Source organism: Vidua macroura, chromosome 13, assembly GCF_024509145.1.
Source record: "Vidua macroura isolate BioBank_ID:100142 chromosome 13, ASM2450914v1, whole genome shotgun sequence".
Classification (NCBI taxonomy): Eukaryota; Metazoa; Chordata; class Aves; order Passeriformes; family Viduidae; genus Vidua; species Vidua macroura.
This window is the reverse complement of record NC_071583.1, coordinates 18,707,581-18,728,403: the sequence shown is the minus strand read 5'-3', so window position 1 is coordinate 18,728,403 and position 20,823 is coordinate 18,707,581. Positions and strand designations below refer to the sequence as shown.

The 20,823-nt window shown below is 44.4% G+C and overlaps 1 protein-coding gene across 3 annotated transcripts in view; it reads left to right on the top strand.

Annotated features, from left to right (window-relative positions):
* Positions 1-20,036, top strand: part of VGLL4 (vestigial like family member 4) — a 76,964-nt gene extending 56,928 nt beyond the window's left edge. For all 3 annotated transcript variants that reach the window (XM_053989610.1, XM_053989609.1, XM_053989611.1), the window contains 3 exons: positions 10,771-10,993; positions 14,166-14,280; positions 17,209-20,036. In XM_053989610.1, the coding sequence (XP_053845585.1) occupies positions 10,771-10,993; positions 14,166-14,280; positions 17,209-17,477 (607 nt within the window). In that variant the 3' untranslated portion in view covers positions 17,478-20,036. The remainder of the gene's footprint in view (positions 1-10,770; positions 10,994-14,165; positions 14,281-17,208) is intronic.
* Positions 20,037-20,823: the final 787 nt, after the last annotated feature.

The following is a 20,823-nucleotide window of genomic DNA, read 5'->3' as shown; positions in this document are numbered from 1 at the left end:
TTGAGTAAATAAAGTTCCTCATTAGAGGGGGATTCTTGTCACCTTCCTCCTTAGCTTGGTTGAGAACGAAGGGTGGAAATGTTCTGCAGAAAATCAGGTCCCTGTTGTGGAGGAACGTGGCTCCAGCAGGGCTTGAAAAGATACAGAACTGGCTCTCAGAAGTAGTGTGGGAGTTGTCAGAGAAGCTCTTTGCTGCTCTTTGGGTTCCAGACTTCATGTGGTATTGAGAAATATGTTTCCACTGTCATTTTATTGTGACAAATCGGAATTGGGAAAAAACCCCAGCACACAGTTGAGAACACCCAAAGTGTCTCTCATCTGCTGAGTGAAGTGTCTTCACCCAGTTCTCAGCACAAATGTGTCCTTGAAGGATTTTGGGGTTCACCTGGGGCTCTCAAAGCAGTCCTGTTGGGGTTGAACTCCTCCGTGGATCCGAGCCCATGTGGCTCTTGTTCATTAAGTGGACAAAGGATCACAGGGCAGGTTTCAAACTGCTTTTACTAATTTTTTTTTCCTTTTCTTGTCTGCATTGCTTGAATGATGGAGTGAATCAGACACTTTCTTATTTATTAATGGAGATCACACAGTGCACAAAATTAAATTGTTTTCAAGAAATATATGTTAAATGGAACCTTCAGAGACAGACTTGAAAGAGCCACCATATCTGAGTTAATATTTAACACAGAGTTGTGCAGTTCTTAGCCACGGGGGAATTTCAGAAAGCACTCCAGTCCCTTTCAGTTGAAGCACATGTGAAAGGTTTGTTAGGAACAGTTTCAGGGCTAAAAGCAATTTGATTGATAGCTTATCAGTACTTCACAAAAAGACCTATCTGTCAAAATTTGGGTAGATGTTGAGGTACTTGAAAAACCAGGCAATGTTAGCTCAGGTGTCTCCTCCACTTGCAGACAGAAGGGGTTTGTTAGCCAGCTCCAGATTTCTGCTTTGATATCATGTTTTGCACTTTCATTTTCCATCTTTTGTGGAGGAGCATGACCCTTCCACGGTGTGGCAAGGCTCCAAGCTGCCTCTCGAGGGCAGAGCTCTGTTAGTGTTGCACAGAAGGGTTTGATCACCCACTTAGGGAAGGCATCTGGGGTGCTGTGCACTCAGGGGTGGAATGAGAACCACAGAATCACAGAATATTCTGAGCTGGAAAGGACCCACAAGGATCATCGAATCCAACTCTTAAATGAAAGGGGAATCCCTTGAGCCCTGGTGTTGGATTTTTACCCCAGGGTAAAAGCAAAATTTTACATTATGTGAATCAACCTATGTCTACAAGGGGTGAAATTCAGCACCAATCCAAAATCCTGAGATCTTAGAAAGAAGCAAGAAAAGAACCAGTAACCTTTGCAAACATACTCTGGATGTATATCCAATCCCATGGAAACAAAGGTTTAATCTCACTTCTTTCTATTTAACCATTTTCCCAGATGTTTCCTGCAGTTTGACAGATGTGCCTTTTACTAGAAAGTTGTGCTCTTGAGAATGAGAGTGTTATGGACACAGTTGCTATAGACAATGACCGTGTGAGGGTAAGGTTTGGAATAAAACCTTACATTAATTTCTACTTGAATCAGTAGTTTTGTTCCCCAGGCTAGCAGTGCTCATGCTGTGGGATGGCAGGCACAGCCTGGCAGGTTTAACTCCTTCCTGCAGCATTGCCAGGTGCTGGCAGACTGCTGGAATTCCCAAACAGTGATCTGGGGGAAGAAGCTGAGGGATTCCAGGGAATCCTTGAGCTACAGGGCTGGGGGTTGTGGGATGCCCCGAGGCTGGGCTGGTTTGAGGATTATCCTCAAAGAAAGAGGAAGGGAATAAAAGGGCTTAGGTGCCATTGGGGTCTGGAGGGTTTGATCCCAGTGCTGGGGTCTCTTTCCCAGTGGGAATTCTGCAGATGGACCCTGGTGTGGATGAATCCCCAGCTGGATTGGTCCCACTGTGGATGATGGACCCTGTGTGGGTGGGTTACAGAACATTCCAAGTGGAACAGAACCCACAAGGACCATCAAGTCCAGCTCTTCAGTGAGTGGCCCACAGGGGCACTGAAGCCACAGCTGTGGTGCTGTTAGGTGTGGATGGATCCCAAGGAGATGGATCCCCTGTGGACATGACTGACACCCCTGACATGAGCGATGTTCTGCTGCCCAAATGATGCTTCATAAACCTTTGTCACAATATTAATAGTAACTGTCATGATTCACAAACCAATACCTTCAAAAGGGAGTAAGCAAAATCTCCAAACATTTTTGCTTGTGATCTGCTTTTCTAATTAAGACTTCCCTAAACCAGAAGCTGCTGTGAGAGGAGACTGTTGATTGCACAGTGTGGGGTGCCTGAGCTGCAGAAATGCCCTCCAAACACTCATCTGTTGCTGCTGGGGTCCATTTAGTTACCAGCTTTTCAAGGAAATATTTTACTATATTGGTCTGAATAGCTGTGCAATATACAATGAAGCTGTTACTGTTTTTATAGTGCTTCTAGAGTTTTCGGTAATTCAGATTTTATTAGCAATTGCAACCAGTTTCAATAAACTTTTAATGAAATGTTGATTCCTTCTTTAAAACAGCCTGTGAAAAAGTCTAATTTCTTGAAACCAGTTGTTTAAACACTGCTCTTGGTCTAAAGGCCTAAAGAGCCTGGGGTTTTTTTGAGAATTTTTGAAATGTCTGGAAGTGAGTTATTGTAATTTCTCAGCTTTTCCTGCTTCACCTCTGCTAATGTTACGGTGTATATCTGATGGATAGAGACCATAATTTGTAAATTTGAAGGATCCCAGGCCCTTTTCCCTCTTTCTCATTAGACCCAGTGAAGCTGGAAGGGGAGGCTGTTTAGTCCCATTTTCTCCTGATGATTTGGCACAGTTAATTCCAGCACTGTGACCTTATTTTCAGAGACTGGTTTGTGTCATTAAAGCTCTTACCAAATTAATTGGCCATGCTCATGCTGTTGATATCTTTTACTTCCCCTGTCATTTATTTGAAGAAAATTATTATTCTGCTCCTCTGCTGTAAAATTCAACTTCATGCAGGCTTTTAGGTGGTGGAACTAGGGGAAATCCCACAAGACTTGTGAGAATTTGGGGTTCATGGACTGATTTAAGCTTTTACCCACTTTTACAAAAACAGTTCCATGACGGGCATTGCATGATGATCAAAAGTACTTTTTCCAAATTAAAAAAAAAAGCAAAAAATATTGCAAGGAACAAACCAGTGAATCCTCTGAGAGAATGTAACTGGCATTTTGTATTTCCTTTAACACTCCTGCCAGGTTTCACCCCTGAGTTTGAACAGCAGCAGGTTTTCCCAGAGCCTGCAGGACAGCCTGAAGTGCCCTGGCAGTGCTGAGTGCCCGTGGCTGATCCTGGTGCCCTGGGACATGACCCACTGCAGCATTTGATGTGCAGCCTTTCCCCTGACACTGGCCCAGGGTGTTCTCTGAGTGATCATAAATAGTTTTTATGGTATTTTCCAGTGACTGAGTATAGAAGGCTCGTTGCACGTGCCAAGTTTGACTTCAAAAGGAATTAAAAAGCTGCCCATGACCCCTCTGATGGATGGGTAGGGTGCAGGAGGACATGTGTGCCAGAGGTGTTTGGGTGGGCACTGCAGTGGGTGCAAATGAATCCCTTCAGACTCTGTCCCTCTGACCCCTCTGACCTTGGAGATGTTTCCATTAAAGCCTCCCTGCTCTTTCCCTACCCTCAGGTCTTCATTCCTGCTTGTTTGAGATGTGGAGTGTCTCTTCTACCTCATGTTTTTATCATTTGCTCTCCTGGAAGTTCTCCCCTCCAAGCATCAAAGTGCCTTAAGCACTTGCAGCAGCTCAGAGCTCTGCAAGGATCATTTCTTTTCCCTTCCAGCAGTGATTTGCTGTTCTAGATCCCATCCTGTTCATCCCAGTGCCTCCAGTGTCCTGCCATGCTCCACTCCCTCTGCTTCACCAGCTTTGTTTGACTGCCTCAGGTACCTCAAAACACCCAGGCACTGTGGTGGCTTCTGCAGGGTTCACTTTTGAGCTAGAAGGGAAACCTGAGTTCTGGGCTGGGCTGGCAGCTGTAGGATGGAGTTCCTGGCACACTTGGATGTGTCTGAGTTCTGCTGAAACTGCCATCCAAACAAATGCTCTCCAAAGTGCAGTGGCAGCATCTCCCAAGGACAGACCACATCCTCTGCAGGGCCTTTCTCAGCTTCCCAAGCACTTCTGCCTCCTGTCATTAGCTCTTCACAGCTGGCAGAAATAATTCTTCCATGCAGCATTTTTCTAGTGTGCAGAGCAGGATTTTCCAGAGGCAGCTGGAGCTACTGTTGTTCTTTGAAGAGAGACTTATGGAGAGGTGGCTGAAGCAGATAAATCCCAAAGAGCTGGTTGCTTGTCCTGTCTCCTTTCCAAGGACTGCTCTACTCCTGGGCAGGAGCTGGGAGAAGGAAGATGGAGATGCCCTGGTGCAGGTTAGAGGATCAAAAAGTCTCTCCTCTTGGACTGATGGGATTGGTGAGAAGCTGAAACTTTTTGACTTTTTGACTTTTTGTCCTCAATCCTTGAAAAGTAAGTTGGCTCTGATGGGAGCTCAGCTGCTGGTTCCCACCTAGGAAGAGTTAAACAAAACTTTGAAGATGTGGAAAAGGATCATGTTTATTGTCCAGAAATCATTGTGCATTTTAGAAAAAAAAATTGCTGCGATATTCATTTATACCTAGACACTTTTTGTGGTAACACTGAAATCTGAAGCTTTCTCTTGTTCTAGCTCCACTTTTTGAGCTATTCATGATTTTTAAAATTTTCTTTACAGGCTAAATTTTGTTAAAGCTACCTCAGTAGAATTAATGACATTGGTTACCATTTCAGAAGTTTCCTGGGTATTTATTATAAGTTAAATTCTTGTTGTGTCTCAGGAATGGCCTCACATAAAAGCTTTTTAAAAAATGATGGAATTTAGAATGAGCCATCAAGTGTGCCAGGCAAAAGAGAACCTAAACATAGGAGTTGGAGTAGGTTTGGAGTTGGAATATATTTGGAGCTGTGCAAGGCAGCAGCAGTGCAGAACAGAGAAGTTAGTGAGTTGTTTTTCCCCTTTTTAAAAAAAGTTGAATTGCAGGTAACCTGCAGTCTGTTCCTATTGCAGCAAGGTCCCTTTGTCATTGTTTCTGCATTGTATCTGTACACATGTTCCAGCAGTGACAGAACTTCTAATTTAATAAATCCCTGGGTTTTACTGTTATAAAGCAACCAGGGCTGACTTCTAAAACAATCCTGTCAGTGTTGGAGCAAAGGTTGCCTAACATTAAAAAAGAATCCTGTGAGAAAAAGGAGTAGGATCTGAGATAGTGTTAATTGATTTTACTGTACATTAGATTCAGATTTCAGATCTGTGGGCTTGGCTTTGGACTGAGGTCTTTGGACTGTGTGTCTCTTGCATTCTTTCACACTTGTGAGTATGAAGGCTTCAGGAAGGGAAATTCATCTATATCTGAATGTTTGTGCTTGGTGCAGGCTGTAATGGGACACTCCTTTGTGCATTTCACAGCTTATTATTGATTTCTTTCTTCTACTGTGAAATCTGTTCTCCTGGTTGATTCCATTTGCAAGTAACTGTCTGGTCCAAGTTTTATCTCTGAAAATCCTGTTTTGGTGAGGATAAATATAGAAAGTCTGACTTGTGTTTGTTTATATGTGAGATTATCCCATTTCTTTTCAGTGTTTTTTTTCAATGGTTTAGACATAAAGGTCTTTCCTTTGAGGGAGGGCATTCATTATGTCTCTCAGGAAACCATACCTGGTTCTGTGGCAGGAGTGATTCCTGCAAAAAACAAGGTTCTCTGCAAGTTTTGGGATGGAGTAATGAGCCAGAAAAGAAAAAGGCTCAAAGGAACTGGGGAGCACATAGCTGGTAAAGTGGGATGGAATGGGGTTGTATATTTAAATGACAGTCATTCAAGAGGGCATTGGGCTGTTTGGAGTATTTTCTCATGTTCTGAATACTACAGATAATTGGCTGAGACTCAGAGCAAATTGCTGCTGCTTTCAGGTTTTATTGGGGGTTTTGTTTGTTTTTTTAGTGAATTTGTATTGCTTAATTCAGAGTAAGGAACTCTTAGGATTTTTCTCCCTGGATGTATATAATTGTATTTTGAAATACCACTTTAAATTCTAGATTTCCCACCTCGCAGTAACAGAATTAAAGTGAGCAAGTAGATACTTTGCAGGAAATGATGCTCATCATGTGGAGCAGATATTCTGTATCAGTGGCTTAGAAATCCTTAAGCAGCCTTTAACAAAAGCAGCTGCCCTCTTTCAGACCTAGTGAATAAAGGCAGTAGAAGACGTTGGAAAACAAATATCATAAAGATGCTGAAAATGTTCAAATCATATCAGAAATAGGCTGCAGAAACGAAAGTTTGCTCTTCAGCAGGCATTGTGTTTGTGTGAAGAAAAGGGGGTGCTTGTTCTTTGTGTGAGTGAAACTCCTCTGGAGCTTCCAGTTCAAGCCAGCGCTGCGGTTCTGCCAAAGGGAGCGAGAACCGTCTGTGATTCCTTGCCTTGGAGGTACACTAATGCTTTTGGCAGCATTCCTGAGGGCTCTGCAGGCTGGAAGTGAGTGCAGGCAGCGCTGTCCCCTTCGTGGGCCTCTTTTTTCCCTTTTCCTGCAGCAGCTGGCAGAGGCCGCCTGTTGCTGTGCGCCGGCTGTGAATTCCCCCTGGCGGTGCCAGCCAGCAGAACAGCCTCGGGTGAAGGTTCTGCGGCACAAACCCCTGGCGACAGGGGCATTTACCCACCTCGGAGCTGCTCACTGCCATGGGTGTGGCTCTGGGGACAGCCACCCCAGCACATGATGCTTGGTAAGTGCTCTGATTCACTGGGGAGCAGCTGGAAAAGCGTGGCTGGCTTTTTAAGGATTGGAGACATTCACTGGAGGTTGGGATCGTGTCTCATTTTGCTAAAATGAATCTGGAAGTAGCTGGGATAGCTGTGTGAGCAGGGAATGGGGTGGTGGGCATGGATCCATGTGCCTGGCTCTGCTCTGGGCTCACCCATGGGAATTGCTGGATTTTAAACACTGGAATTGCTCTGGCATCGCCCCCACTGCTCATGGACTCAGGGTTGATAAAATATGCTGATTTTTAAGACAAACTGGAGTCCAGGGATGGCAAAACTGTTTGGACAGCTGGATTTGTTTGTAGTATATATTTTTAAGTTATTTTTCAAGCTTGGTCAGAAATCCTTCTTTGTGATTTTGGGTCCTTACGTTTGACTTGAGAGATGCATCTCTGAACTTGTCCAGAGTGTGGGCATTGTTTGAGCTTGTGGAGTCCAGGGAAATTTGATTATCTTCACACACTTATCTTGTGATTGCCCCTTCAGATAAAGTCTTTAATAGCCACACAAGAATCACCATGATGATGATGATAACAAATTTTCCATAGAAAATTATTTTTTAAGTGACGCTCTAAACTAAATTACTTAATAACATGAAATTGATGAATGCCCTGTAAATAATCTTACAATTGCCTGACAAATGTGTAGGATTTGCTATTTATGTGTGAACAGGAGGGACTCACAAATGCTGCTATATTTTCACGAGGACAGAGTTTTCATGGTACTGTCCTACACGGTGCTGGTACATTTCCAGAAGAAATATAATCTGATGTGGAAGTAGAAGCTTCAGGTGTTTTTCATGTTTTCTGGAGACTGTATGAGTTGAAGGCGGATGAACTGAAGAGAGGATTTTAGGGAGTGGATTATATCCAGTTCCCTGCCCGGAAGAGGAGTTGTTCTAATTTAGGAAGAGAGAATTATTTGCCTACAGAAAGGCCTGGGGTGTGGTCTGCTGAGATTGCTGAGATAACTCAAGAATTTTAGGTGTCTTTAGGGAAGGTCTGCCTGCTGGGCTTGTTCCTGGAGACAAGCTGATCCCATTGCCCAGTTTTTTGGTTCCTTCTTCCGAAGGTCTTCAGGGAAAATTTTTAATGGGTTTTTCTGTGTTATAATTTTTGTTAGAATTGGCTTTTTGTTTGGGGTTTTGTTGTTGTTGTTGCAGGTTTGGTGGTTTTTTTGGCAGAAAAAATGCCAGTTCAACAATATTTAGGGCTGTGACTCTTCATTTAAGGTGAGGATGAGTGAAATAAGCGCTGTTGTGTAGAATGGAAAGTTTATTTTGCTTGGGAATTTCAGTAAGTTTGTTCATCAGTGGTCACTTGACAGCCCCCCCCCCCCCCCCAGTAAATGCAGCACTAAGTTGTTGAAAAGGGAGTTCTAAGACAAAAAAAACCCAAACAACTTGTGTAGGTACATGTTTCGTTTCATTTCATAGGCGTTTTTTGGGGAGTAAACAAAACTTTTGCTTTGAAAATCAGCTTGTGCTTACTGAAACAAAACAGAATAATTCTGACTAGAGATTCTGTTTGAGGCAGTGAGAAGTAGGAATCTCCTGGAGCTCTCGGTGGTTTTGCAGTTCCCAAATTGTAATTTTAATAGTAGTAGCCCAGCTAATATTCAGTAAAAAGTGAGAATTTGGCTTGCAGCCACCAGAGGTTCTGCACTGCAGCACCAAGAAGGAGCATTTGCTGAACAGTGATTTCAGCCGTGGTTTTGGGGGTTGCTGTTTCCCAGGATATCCCAGGCTTTGTCCAGGCCGTGTGTGAGGTTCCTGCCTGCGTGCTCAGGGCTGGGCTGGGATTGTTCCTGTGTCCAGGAGCTGTTTCCACACTGTAATCCAAGAGGAGCTACTGTAGGTTAAATATAGAGCCCCTTGTGCTGCTATTAATTCACATTTGCATCAGTCATTAGCTCAGAGTGCTGCAATTCCAAACTTTCCTGCTGAGGCTGCTCCTGCAACTGAATTCTGCTGGAACTGAGCTGGGACAGTGATTCCTGGGGAATTGTGAGCTGCTGCTCAAATCCAGCCTGGACAATGGGCTTGTGGAACACACAGGACCAGCTGTGAAACCTCCAGGGTTGGATTTTATGGTAGATTCTCCTAATCTGCAGCTGCTAATTTGTAATTAGTGAAAAGGGCCAAGGGGATGCAAAGGGTTACGGATTGTATTGTTGTGCTGTTGGCTCTTCCCTCGCCAGGCTGCCAGGGGAATTTGGCACAGAGTCCCTGTGTCCTGAGCTTCCCAAGTCACTGGTTGCCTGGCATCGTGTTAACCCAGCTTCTACCACGATAAATGAGCTGAGATTTGATTCAGGAGCAATAATTTCTGTACAGCCAAGTGACTCTTGAGCAAGCTGAGGAATAGCACAGAAGAACTGTGAGTAGTTCAGCCAAGGTGCTGTTCCTGAATGCAGCAGAGATCTGGATCCTCATCTCCAGAAAGGAGGTGACTTTTAGCTCTTGCTGACAGGGGCCACAAAGATGGCAAAGATACAGGTTTTATTTGAAGAAAGTATTACTGGAATAAAAACTTGTTGAAGAGATGAACTTGGGAGTGGCTGCAAGATGATGAGAGGGGAGCAATGGCTTTGTCTCTCTCCTAATTCAAGAGTCAGGGCTAGGGCAATCCAAGCCATTGGATTTTAGGTTGAAAAGAAACAAAAAGAGCCTGTGAAGAAAAGGTACTTCAAAAAGTATATGTAGTTTAAAGCCTGGAATCCATGACCATGGGTTGTTGAGGCTAAAGGATTTAGGGCTGGGCAGGATCACCATGGGACATCCCCACAGCCCATGTGGGTGCTTTAGGGGCTCCTTATTTCCCTTGACTGGCAGGACTTTTTTCCTTCGGCCTTGCTTGTGGAGAGATTTCCTCAGAGGTTGAAGTAAGCAGTAGCTTTTTGGTCTTGTAACTTACTTCAGCATTGAATATTGATTCCTTTTCTGTCTCTGCCTTTCATCAGAGCCTTTTTAAAGATTATTCCTGCATATTAATTCGCCATGATAGGCTTTAAAAAGCAGGGGAAAAGCCACCTTGAATTTCACACACTTACAGACAGGACACAGAGGGCATTTCACTGGTACTCAAGAATGGTCCAAAGACAGGTTGTTATTTTTATTTTCAGTGGAGCCGGTGGTCTCCTCTGATGCTTTTGCAACTGGAAATTGCTGGTCCCCACTGCAGTGTGTGAGCTCTTCCTGCTGACTCCAGGCTGCTGGGGATGCCCACGTTCACCTGGTGATGAGAGAAGTGCTTTTCCCTTCAGTCACTGGTTTGCCTTTAATGACAATTCTGTTGCAGTATGGAAACTGAAATCCCTCATCCACAGATACAAACCCAGCTTTCTTTTCATTGCAGTGAATGATGGGCTCATTATGTGAGCACATCTACAGGGATTTACTGTTCAGGAGTAGCTGGAAATTAGTCTTTTGAAAGAGCAGTGGTAAATAAATGGTTCTGAGATAAATGCAGTGTAGTTTGCTTTTCTTTCATTTTCTCCTCTGAAAATTTTGCTTCCTGCCTTGCTTCCCTGCATTTTTGCTAGTATCACCCATGTCTTTTCAATAAAATAAACTTTCCTTGGGCTTCAACAATGCTTAGAGAATATTGCAGTGTTAGATGGAGTGGGATTAATAGTGTGGTAAAGAGGAGGAGTCTGATGTTCGCAAAAGTTGTTTCTTGGTGCATATACCTGAGTATCTGAAGAAATTCCAGGCTGAAGAGAGATGCTGGTTGGCAAAGCTGGCAGGTTTGGAGGGTTGGCTTCTCTTGGGATATCCCACTGGGGGTCCCACCTGGCAAAGTGCATTCCTGCCAGGGCTGATGGAATGCTGGGTGTCTCGGGACAGCCTGGAACCACACGAATCCCTTTTCCCCTTTTGCTCCCTGCCAGAACCAAGACTGCCAACGGGGACTACCGGAAGGAGCACCGGGAGCGGAGCCGCAGCCCCATCGAGCGGGCGGCTGCCCCCACCATGAGCCTCCACGCCAACCACATGTACGCCTCCATCCCCAGCCTGAGCATGGAGCAGCCTCTAGCACTGACCAAAAACAGCGTGGATGCAGCCAGGACAGTCGGCATCTCCCCCAGCCTGAGCAGCGTGGAGCGGCAGCAGGTACGGCACCGGCACCCGGCATCGGCTGCAGCCACAGCCTGGGGCAGCTGCAGCGGGAGGAGAGGCTGCTCCTCGGGCAGCACGGGGTTAAAAACACACCCTGAATGTCACAGCTCCTCGTGATCTCCATTGTGACATTGCCAAGCTTGGCAGTGCAGGAGTTGTATTTGGGAATGTTTGGGAATGCATGAGTTTTTATTCGGGAATGCATGCACTGTATTTGGGAATGCATGAGTTGTATTTGGGAATGCACCAGATGTATTTTGGAATGCATGAATTTTATTTGGGAATATTTGGGAATGCATGAGTTTTATTTGGGAATGCATGTGTTGTATTTGAGAATGAATGAGATGTATTTGGGAATGCATGAGTTTTATTTGGGAATGCATGTGTTGTATTTGAGAATGTGTGAGTTTTTATTTGGGAATGCATGAGTTGTATTTGGGAATGCATGAATTTTATTTGGGAATGCATGTGTTGTATTTGGGAATGCATGAATTTTATTTGGGAATGCATGAATTTTATTTGGGAATGTGTGAGTTTTTATTTGAGAATGCATGAATTTTATTTGGGAATGCATGAATTTTATTTGGGAATGCATGTGTTGTATTTGGGAATGTGTGAGTTTTTATTTGAGAATGCATGAGTTGTATTTGGGAATGCATGAATTTTATTTGGGAATGCACGAGTTGTATTTGGGAATGCATGTATAGTATTTGGGAATGTTTGAGTTTTTATTTGGGAATGCATGTGTTGTATTTGGGAATGCATGTGTTTTTCTTTGGGAATACCTGTGTTTTAACTGGGAATTCAGGGTGTGGTTGGTTCAGGGAGGCCCCAGCCCCTGCTGGGCAGTGCCTGGGGACATCCCCTGTGCCCCTCCTGGTGATCCCTGTGTGCTCCCCTCCCCTCTGTCCCAGCTCTCTCCACGCTCAAGAAGGGGTACAACACAGAAGGGACAATTTGACACTGGGTGGGTGACCTTAGTTGTTTTAGCCAGCCAGAAGCATTTGCTGTGTTGTTCAGAGCAATGTTGTATCACTCATTCCCCTTTCCTAAAGCCGAGTCATTATTTTTGATTATTTTATGCCCAATTTCCACATGCTGCAGTGGTTGTTAAGGTTTTTTAGTTGGTTGTTCTTTGCTTTGCCATCTTGCACATGGCATTTGTTTTGCTGCAGAAGTGCTGAAGCTGAGCCATTTCTGTAGGCAAGAACAGTTTTCTTACGTGCCAGACTCACTTTTATCCCTCCTACAAGTGGAGAGACAAAGCAGCAGAATTGAGCTGTGATGAGCTGCAGCACTGAGAAATTAAACTGGCCCAGGTACCCAAGCTCTTCCTTCCCTGGATCCCTCTCTGTTCTCTTGGATATTTTGAACCAGATTACAATCATTTTTCTTGGGAAAATAGGATGTTGTGCCTTGCTAAGAGCACAGAGTAGAAATCATACAAAATAAAAAGTGTATTGAAAAAAATAATTCCTAGTTTGATGATTCCTTGTTTTGGGGAATTTTTTTTAATCTTAACATGTTGAATGAGATTTCATCTTACTCTGTTTCTAATAAAACAGGTAGGAGAAGAATATCTTATTTGCATCAGGACAGGCTTATTCAGCTGTTATAGTTAGTGATTGTTACTAAATTCTCAGTTTATCTCAATTTTTAATAAAAATTTCTATATTCTGTGCACACACAACCATAGCAGAGGATTCTGCAAGGTGCCTTACTGGGTTCTTTAAGGTGTTGGCATGTGCATTTCTGAGATATTATTACCTGTCTCTCTCTACTTCCCACCTCCTGCATGTCCAAAATACTCTTCTGAAGAGAATTAAATACATGCCTTTCTCAAAAACCACTTCTGAGAGGCACAAAATCCTGGCCCATATAGAAAATAATTACTCCCACATGTGAACTGTTTACAGAAAAATCAAATAATTCTTCTGTTTTTCTTTATTTACTTTTTTCTACTTTGCTGCCAGTGCAGTAAGATGTAAATAACCTCATTGCTGTTTTGTCCTGGCAAAAATCATGTTAAACTTCCCTGGAAAGCTCAGCTCTTTTACTTTACTGGCCTTGCTCTTACTCTGCCTAAAGTACCACCAAGGAAGGGAAATTCCCTCCTTCCTCATTGACCTTGTATGGGGGTAGGTGATTTTTTTGTGGGTAAAATTTTGTAAAATGGTCAAGAAATTAAATTACGTACGTTCTGTTAATCTTTTGAACACTTACTACTTAATTTGCATTGAGTATAATGGACTCCTTGCATCATCAAATAAATGGAATTTATTCCAATACCTGTGTTATTTCCCTTCAGCCCCTGGAGAAACTGGGGCATTTCTTCTCCCAGGGCCTTGTGTAAATGTCCATAGTAAACAACTATGAAAAGAGTATTTTATGGTTACACTTAAAGTACAGCTGGTGGAGTTCTAATCTAATGTAATGTAGCTGTGAATAGACATTTTGGGGAATTTGCATGTGCTGAGAATGACAGTGAAGTTAATTAAGTATTAATTCACCTGAATTCCAACAAGAAAGGATTTGTGGTCTAGACTGGCTCAGAGTTCTTCATATTTATTGTACAGCCCATGGGATTAGGATGCACTGCGGAATACAGAGGTAGGGCTAGGAAAACTCAATTTCTGAATAAAAATTATAACACCAAGACAACAAATACCTGGAAAATCTGCAAAACCCCTCTATGTGTGGCCATAGAATGAAACAGACATTTAATGGGTTGGCATTTAGTGCTGCATACAGAACTCAGTGAAGTTGACACAATCACTGTAAAATCACTTCAAAGATTTGCTTTCACACTGCCCTTTTTCTGTTCACTGAAATAACCTCTATGGAAATGCAATGGATTTTAAAAATGGATTTTTATTTTTAATTTTTAATCATAGAAACCGCTGAATATTTAGGGATTTAATATGAATTGGATAGTTTATGGGTTTAATTGCTGTGGCTGTGAAGTTGCAACACTCAGTGTAAAATTATTTTTAAGATTTGCTTTCACAACGCCCTTTTTCTGTTCACTTACATAGGAACCATTGTGGAAATGCGATGTGGATTTTGATTTTTAATCTAAGAAACAGCTGGATATTCGGGGGGTTGATATGCAGTGGGTTGAAGTGCTGCTGCTGCTGAGTGTGCCACTGTGCTTGTGTCCCCTCAGAACCGTCCCTCTGTGATCACCTGTGCTTCTGCCAACAACCGCAACTGCAACCTGTCCCACTGCCCCATCGCCCACAGCGCCTGCTCCGGGGCTGCCTACAGGAGACCCTCCAGCTGTAAGTGCCTGCCTGGGGTTGGAGAGGACAGGTGTCTGCTGAGGAAGGCAGCAGCCTCCCCTGAAATGGAAAATGTAAACCCCCTCCCTCCAAATTATTGCAGTTTTGAAATTAAGGGGTTCTCAGGCAAAGATATGGGAATAGGAATAACAGTTCTTTATTAGGAAAATTAAAATAAAATGCAGTAATACAAAACACCACTGCCAGAGTGAGAGCAGGCCCTGGCACCTGTGGGTCAGGGTGGTGGCAGCAGTGCCATTCCATGGGGGCTCAGCCCTCCTGCAGTGCCAGCTGTGCTTCTGCTGGAGCAGGATCCTGCACAAGGCTGGAGTTTTCCTCTGGAGCTCCAGGGCTGGTGTGGATGGGCCTGGGCTCCCTCTGGGAATGCAGTGGGGCAGAAAGCTGCTCCTCTGGGAATGCAGTGGGGCAGAGAGCTGCTCCTCTGGGAATGCAGTGGGCAAAGGCTGCTGTGCTGTCCCAAGGTCAGATTGGATCCAGGTAGGAATGCTTGGCTCCTCCCCTGGGCACAGCCTCTCCCCATGGGATGATGGAATTTTCTCAGCCATGCAGGGACACTCAGTGGCCATGAACAGCAGAGATCTCCTGGAGGGAGGATTGGCTGTGGCAGAGATAAAGAAACCTGCCCCGTGAACAGCAGAGAACTGCCCCAGCTCTGACAGATGGGGACAGAACACACCCCCAGCCACATCTTGCATTGCACCCTAAGGCAGTGCCACCCCCAGCCTGCCCTCACTGGGGTCCCAGCAGAGCAGAATGGTCCCCACTGTGCCCACGTGGACAGGGAGAAAAGGAGGTGGAATGATGGACAGCCCTTTGTCTCCTCCTGTGCCACAGCTGGGGGTACTGCTGCGGAACTAGGGAGAGGGAGGTGTTCTTGTTTTGAAAAGCTTATTTAGAAAAAAAACAAGCACCCCACACAGACAAATAAGTCATTATGTTTATTTTAATCCAGCTGACAAACAGCAGCCAGGGCCAGCAGATCCCCCCACGCTTTTTTTTTAGGAGCTGTAGTTTCCCCTGCCCTCTCAATGGCCAGGAGACTCTTGTGATTCAGCTGCAGTCGCAGAAACCTTTCCTGCAGCCACAAATACCCTTCCAAAGCCCGGACCCTCCACCCTGCTCTGCATGGATAACACAAAAACCTTTGGAGGGCAGTTGCTACAGCAACCCAAGCTGGGAGCTTTAGCTTTGTGCCTTCTGTGCAATTAGCACTGCTCATGAAATCTGCTCAGGCAGTACTTGCTGGGAAAGCTGGGCTGTTCCTGTTCACTCTCCCCGCACAGAAAGCACAGGGGAAGCTCAGCCCTTGCCTTGCAAGTCCTTTACCTGCTGGGGCAGAGCTTTAACTTGCAGCACTGCCAAAAGCTCAGGGCTGCTCCAGCAGCCAGGATGTGTCCATGGAACAATACCAGCTTGATGTAGGCAGCAACCTAAAGCCCATAGCAGGGTAATTATTTGTATTTTGTTATTAATAGTAATTTTTTTATATGAAGATCAGTATACTAGAACTACTATACTGATAACTAGAACTGGGAGCTGAAGGAGACCCTTAGACTCTTGGAGAAATCAATCACTGTGGATCTCAGATTTTACAAGTTTTCTCACAAACTGGTGCTACTGGTCCCAGGAGAGCTGCTCCAGTGGGCATGGGAACAGGGCTGGATGTTTCCAAAAAAGATCTGTCTCCTGTCAGGTGCAGAGGTGTCTGTGCATGACACTCAGGTTTATTTTAGGATCAATCAAGCATTGCTTTAGGATCAAGCAGGGGGGCTGTGCCATGGATGCCAACAGTTCCAAGTATTTTTGGAAGGACAATTCTTATTGAGACACACAAATACTGATTCTAAATTGTAGAACTGCAGTGCTCTTATATTTAGTCTGAGGAATTACTACAGTTCTTGTTCAAAACTTTCTTTTAAGGCTTTTGTAATAGTCTTACAGCTCTTACTGCAGTGCTCCTGATTCATTTAGTTCTGACTGCTCCCAGCACAAGTGTGTGGAGTAAGATGAAACCCTGAGCTCAGCTTTTGGCATGCTGCAGTTTAGGATGAGATCTCCTCACACCTGACTGCTATCAGCAGCCTTGGGAGCTGATTCTAAACAACTCTTTACATCATTAACTCCATTTAAGCCTAAATATAAGTTCTGTGTGATTGTTTTGGGAGAAGGTTTCCATAGAATTGGAGCTGGAGCTGTTATTTGCCTGAGGGAGAAATACAATTACATGTAAATGCTCACCTGTTCCAGGTCACAGAAACGCAAAAATATTTAATTCCATTGTTTTTTTTTTTTCATTTTAACTCCTTCCTTCCCCCCTTCTTGCCCACCCCTTTCTCTGCCAGGTCTGTAAGGGTGTGAGGAAGGCCATCTTAGTGACAGGGACTTGTAATGACAGGGCATTAAGCTGCAGGGGAGATGCTTTGGGGGCTGGAGGCACTCTGCTCTGGAGACAGGCTAGGAGAGATAGTGGGGTGTTCAGCCTGGAGAGGAGAAGGTCCTGGGGAGAACTTAGAGCCCCTTCCAGTTCCTAAAAGGGCTCCAGGAGAGCTGGAGAGGGACTGGACAAGGACCTGGAGCAATGGGATAAGGGGAAGGCTTCCCATGCCCCAGAGGGCAGGGATGGATGGGGTATTGGGAAGGAATTCCTCCCTGTGAGGGTGAGCAGGCCCTGGCACAGGGTGCCCAGAGCAGCTGGGGCTGCCCCAGGCCAGGTTGGACACTGGGGCTTGGAGCAAACTGGGACAGTGGAAGGTGTCCCTGCCATGGCAGGGGGTGCAATGAATGGCATGAGCATTAAGGTCCTTCCAAGCCAAGCCATTCCAAGATGTGTGAGAGAAACCAGGATGAGGTGCAGGTTGTGACTGCAGCGCCAGGGTTTTAAGTGCCCCTCTGCTCCCGTCCCCACAGCCACCGCTGCGTGTGACCCGGTGGTGGAGGAGCACTTCCGCAGGAGCCTCGGCAAGAACTACAAGGAGCCCGAGCCGGTGGCGAACTCGGTGTCCATCACGGGCTCCGTGGACGACCACTTTGCCAAAGCACTGGGGGACACGTGGCTGCAGATCAAGGCTGCCAAGGACGGCGTGGGCAGCAGCCCCGAGTCGGCGTCACGGCGGGGCCAGGCGTCCCCTTCGTCCCACATGGTCAGCCACAATCACTCGCCCTCCGTGGTCTCCTGAGGACAGCGCCCTTCCCGCTGGGAGTTTGCATGGTTTGACTGAGCTTGGAGCAAGTGCTTCAGTAGTGCTGGGGGAGGGGAGGTTAGTTTTCAACACATGTTTTTGTGTACTCACTTTGTCGTTTTTTTGGTTTTTTTTTTGTAAAAGGGTGCCCTTAAAGACGATAGCAGGAACTATTTCATAAAGATTCATGATGTAGCATCCTTTTCTTCCTGCCTCAATTACCAAAGAAACCTCTGATGCAAATCTGCTGCCCCTTAAAAAAATAATGCACGCTAATCCACAAAAGCCATTACACTTAGTTGGTTGACCCAAGTGCTTTTTTGCTTTTCTTAGCTTCTCAAGACTAGAATTTGTCTGGTTTGCTTACATTGCCTTTTTTTTTTTTTTTTTCCCTCTGTGAAGTAATTTTGTATGTATATACTTGAAAAGAACTGTCATGTATGATTTGCACTATTGGAGGAGGACTGAAGTTGCACAGCAACTTTCTGGAAGAGGCTAATATTTTGAGGGCAAACTGCTGAAAAAAGGGTTTAAGGATGACATTTCTATCAGTTTGATTTTTCTTAGAGCAAAACAGCTTTGGAAGGGGAAGTCTCATACAGGTTATAGGTCTTTCTCTCTTTAGATTTCAGGTGCTTAGTGCTTGCAACTGGACTGCATAATTTACAGAACACGGGCATTTTTTCCTAAACACTGCAGTTTGTTAGAATAGAGCTGAGGTTGGAGGGTTCCATAGTGCTTAACGATGCATGTTTTATGAAAAATAGCTGGTATCTATTAATGTATAGACAGTAAGAATCATAATACTTATTAGCTTCTCTTCAGAATTAGTTTATTTTTGTCAGTAACAACCCTAGATATACTTACTGCTGGTACAGTTGTACTCTATGATATTTGTATTTGCTATTCACTTTAGTGGCAGCAGCACCGAGGGCAGCTCAGGACAGGCCTCGTGCAGCACTGCTGCTTCACAGGGATCTGCTTCCCAAACTCCAGTCTGTGTAATCCACCCTGAACTAGCTGCAGGAACTGCTACCCTTACGGATCTTGGCTGGACAACAGATTGTTACAGTTTGTGAAAGATGATCTTTCGGTTTGTTTATTTTATTTTGGTTTTTTTTAAGCCTATCCATCAGCCTACGCCAAGTCGCAGCATACATTCCTCCAGTAGATTTTATACAGGTATTACTGCATTTATTATCATTTGCTATATTAATAGCTACTAACTAGAAATTAGGCAGTAGAGGCAGGCATAAAACCACAGCTGTGCTAGTGCTAAGAGCTTCTCTTCTTCTTGTTAAGTGTAACTACTCTCCCCAGTACATTCCATCTTCCCAGGACAGTTGCAGCCAGGGCTTGGTTTTTATACTGTGCTCCCTGAAAGGATGGGCTCAGTGTAGGAAGTGAGAACTGGTTGGAAGATGAACTCCACGTGATGTATTATGGACTGTGTTACAGTATTGGGTCCATTGTGGCTTTTATTTTATGCTTTTTGTTTTTTTTTTTTTAAAGTTAAGCTATTTAATTTGGAAAAGGTGCAGGGTAGAAAGAGATCGGGAGATTGGCTCTTACTCTTGGTGAGAAGGTGGCTGCTCAGTTTTCTTTAAAAAAATGAAAAAAAAACCCACAAAAAAACCCAACCCAACACCTAAGCCCCCCAGTTTTACACATTTCACTACCATCTTACTGGGTAGTCAACGCTTCCTTGCTTTGGCATTCAGTACCCTACTCTCTGTAGGAAGATTGTTAAAAGAACACTTTTTTATATAGGTAACTTTAAGACCATCGTTACGCTGTGCGTAAAGAATGTACAGAGAAATTTGTAGGTATTTTTTGAGGAACAATTAATTTGTTAATGATATGTAGCTATTTAATTTTTCCCTTTCCTTTATTGTAATCATTCTTTTTTTTTTTTTTGTTCGTTTGTTTGGAGAAAAAAGTTGATCTTTTTTTTTTTTTTTTGTTGTAGATTTGTCTGTAATACAGTAAAAAGTGCAGGAACACAGTTATTCTATGAGGACACTGCATTAGCATTAATAGCCACTCGTTTGTTATTGCTACAGGCTACTGAGCAGTATAACAGTCAATACTAATACTGTAGATGGACTCTGTGGAAAATGTGACTCCTCTATTTCTTTGTAAACACAAATAAGATAATGTTTTTAAAGCTAATATTTTCAATAATAGCTGTTTTACAAGGTTACATTTACTTATCTGAGATAGGTAAATGGATTTGAGGGCAATAAAGATTTACTGTGCTACATCCAGTAGAACAGATACTGGGCACAACAATGTCACGAAAGCCAAAGGGTTGGGGGGAGGTGGAAGGACACTAAACTGAACTCACCCATCATGAGACGTGGTGAAGTTTCTTCACAGAGCCAGGTTATCTACAGTTCAGTTTGAAAGATTCTCTCTGTGTTTGTAAATCTGTAATATACCATTCTTTTGTGGCCTTGTTTCACCTGGAAAAAAAAAAAAAAAAAGGTTTGGCAGGCCATCTTTTTTTTTGTACTTAAAAGTAGCCTTAAAGAACAATAAAGTGCTCTTAAATCACAGGTGTGTTCCTAAGCCTCTGTATTGCCTGGTGAGAGAGGAATTGGTGTGTGTGAGGCAGAAGCAAACCTCTGGCCACATCCTGCCTTCCTTCCTTTCAAGCATCCCTACCTTTTTTAGCACCATAACCCCACTGGTGGGGCTGCCACAGCCTCAGTCTGGAGTTCAGGGGGCTTTCCCCCTACAAGAGTTTGTCCAGAAATCCTTTACAGCAATAAAAACCCTGCTGCTGCCCCAGCAGCCGTGCTGGGCCTTGAGGAACTCACCAGGACAGGGGACTGATTTGGAAAACACCAGCTGGTGCTGCATTTCTGTTCCTGTAAAGACCAATTTTGTGGCATTTTGTTCATCCCTCAGCTTCTTCAAGGAATCCCTCCCTGGTGAAAACAGCTGAATTTCAAATGTCGACGTCCACCGTCCTCTGCTCCAGGTGAGCAGCATTCCAATGGCACTGGAGATGGTTTATCCTTAAAAGGTAGCTGTAATTACCTGAGTTTGAGAAAGCCCCGTGAACCAGGCAAGAAGGGGGCTCCAAGAAGGAAAAACAACCTAAAAGGAACGAGAAGTTCCTGTTGGCTCAGCAGGGCCTGAAGGGTTTGGAAACATGGCAGGCCTGGCTCAGGGTGAGGGAGGATTGGCTGAACACATCTGAGCACATCCCTGCTCAACCCCCTGGGCAGAGGCCCAGATCCGTGCTGTGAGCTGTGTGGGAGGCAGGCCAAGGACAGCACATCCCACAGGCCTCCCAGGGGAGCTGCTGTCCCTCCAGGGAAAAGGGAAAACATCC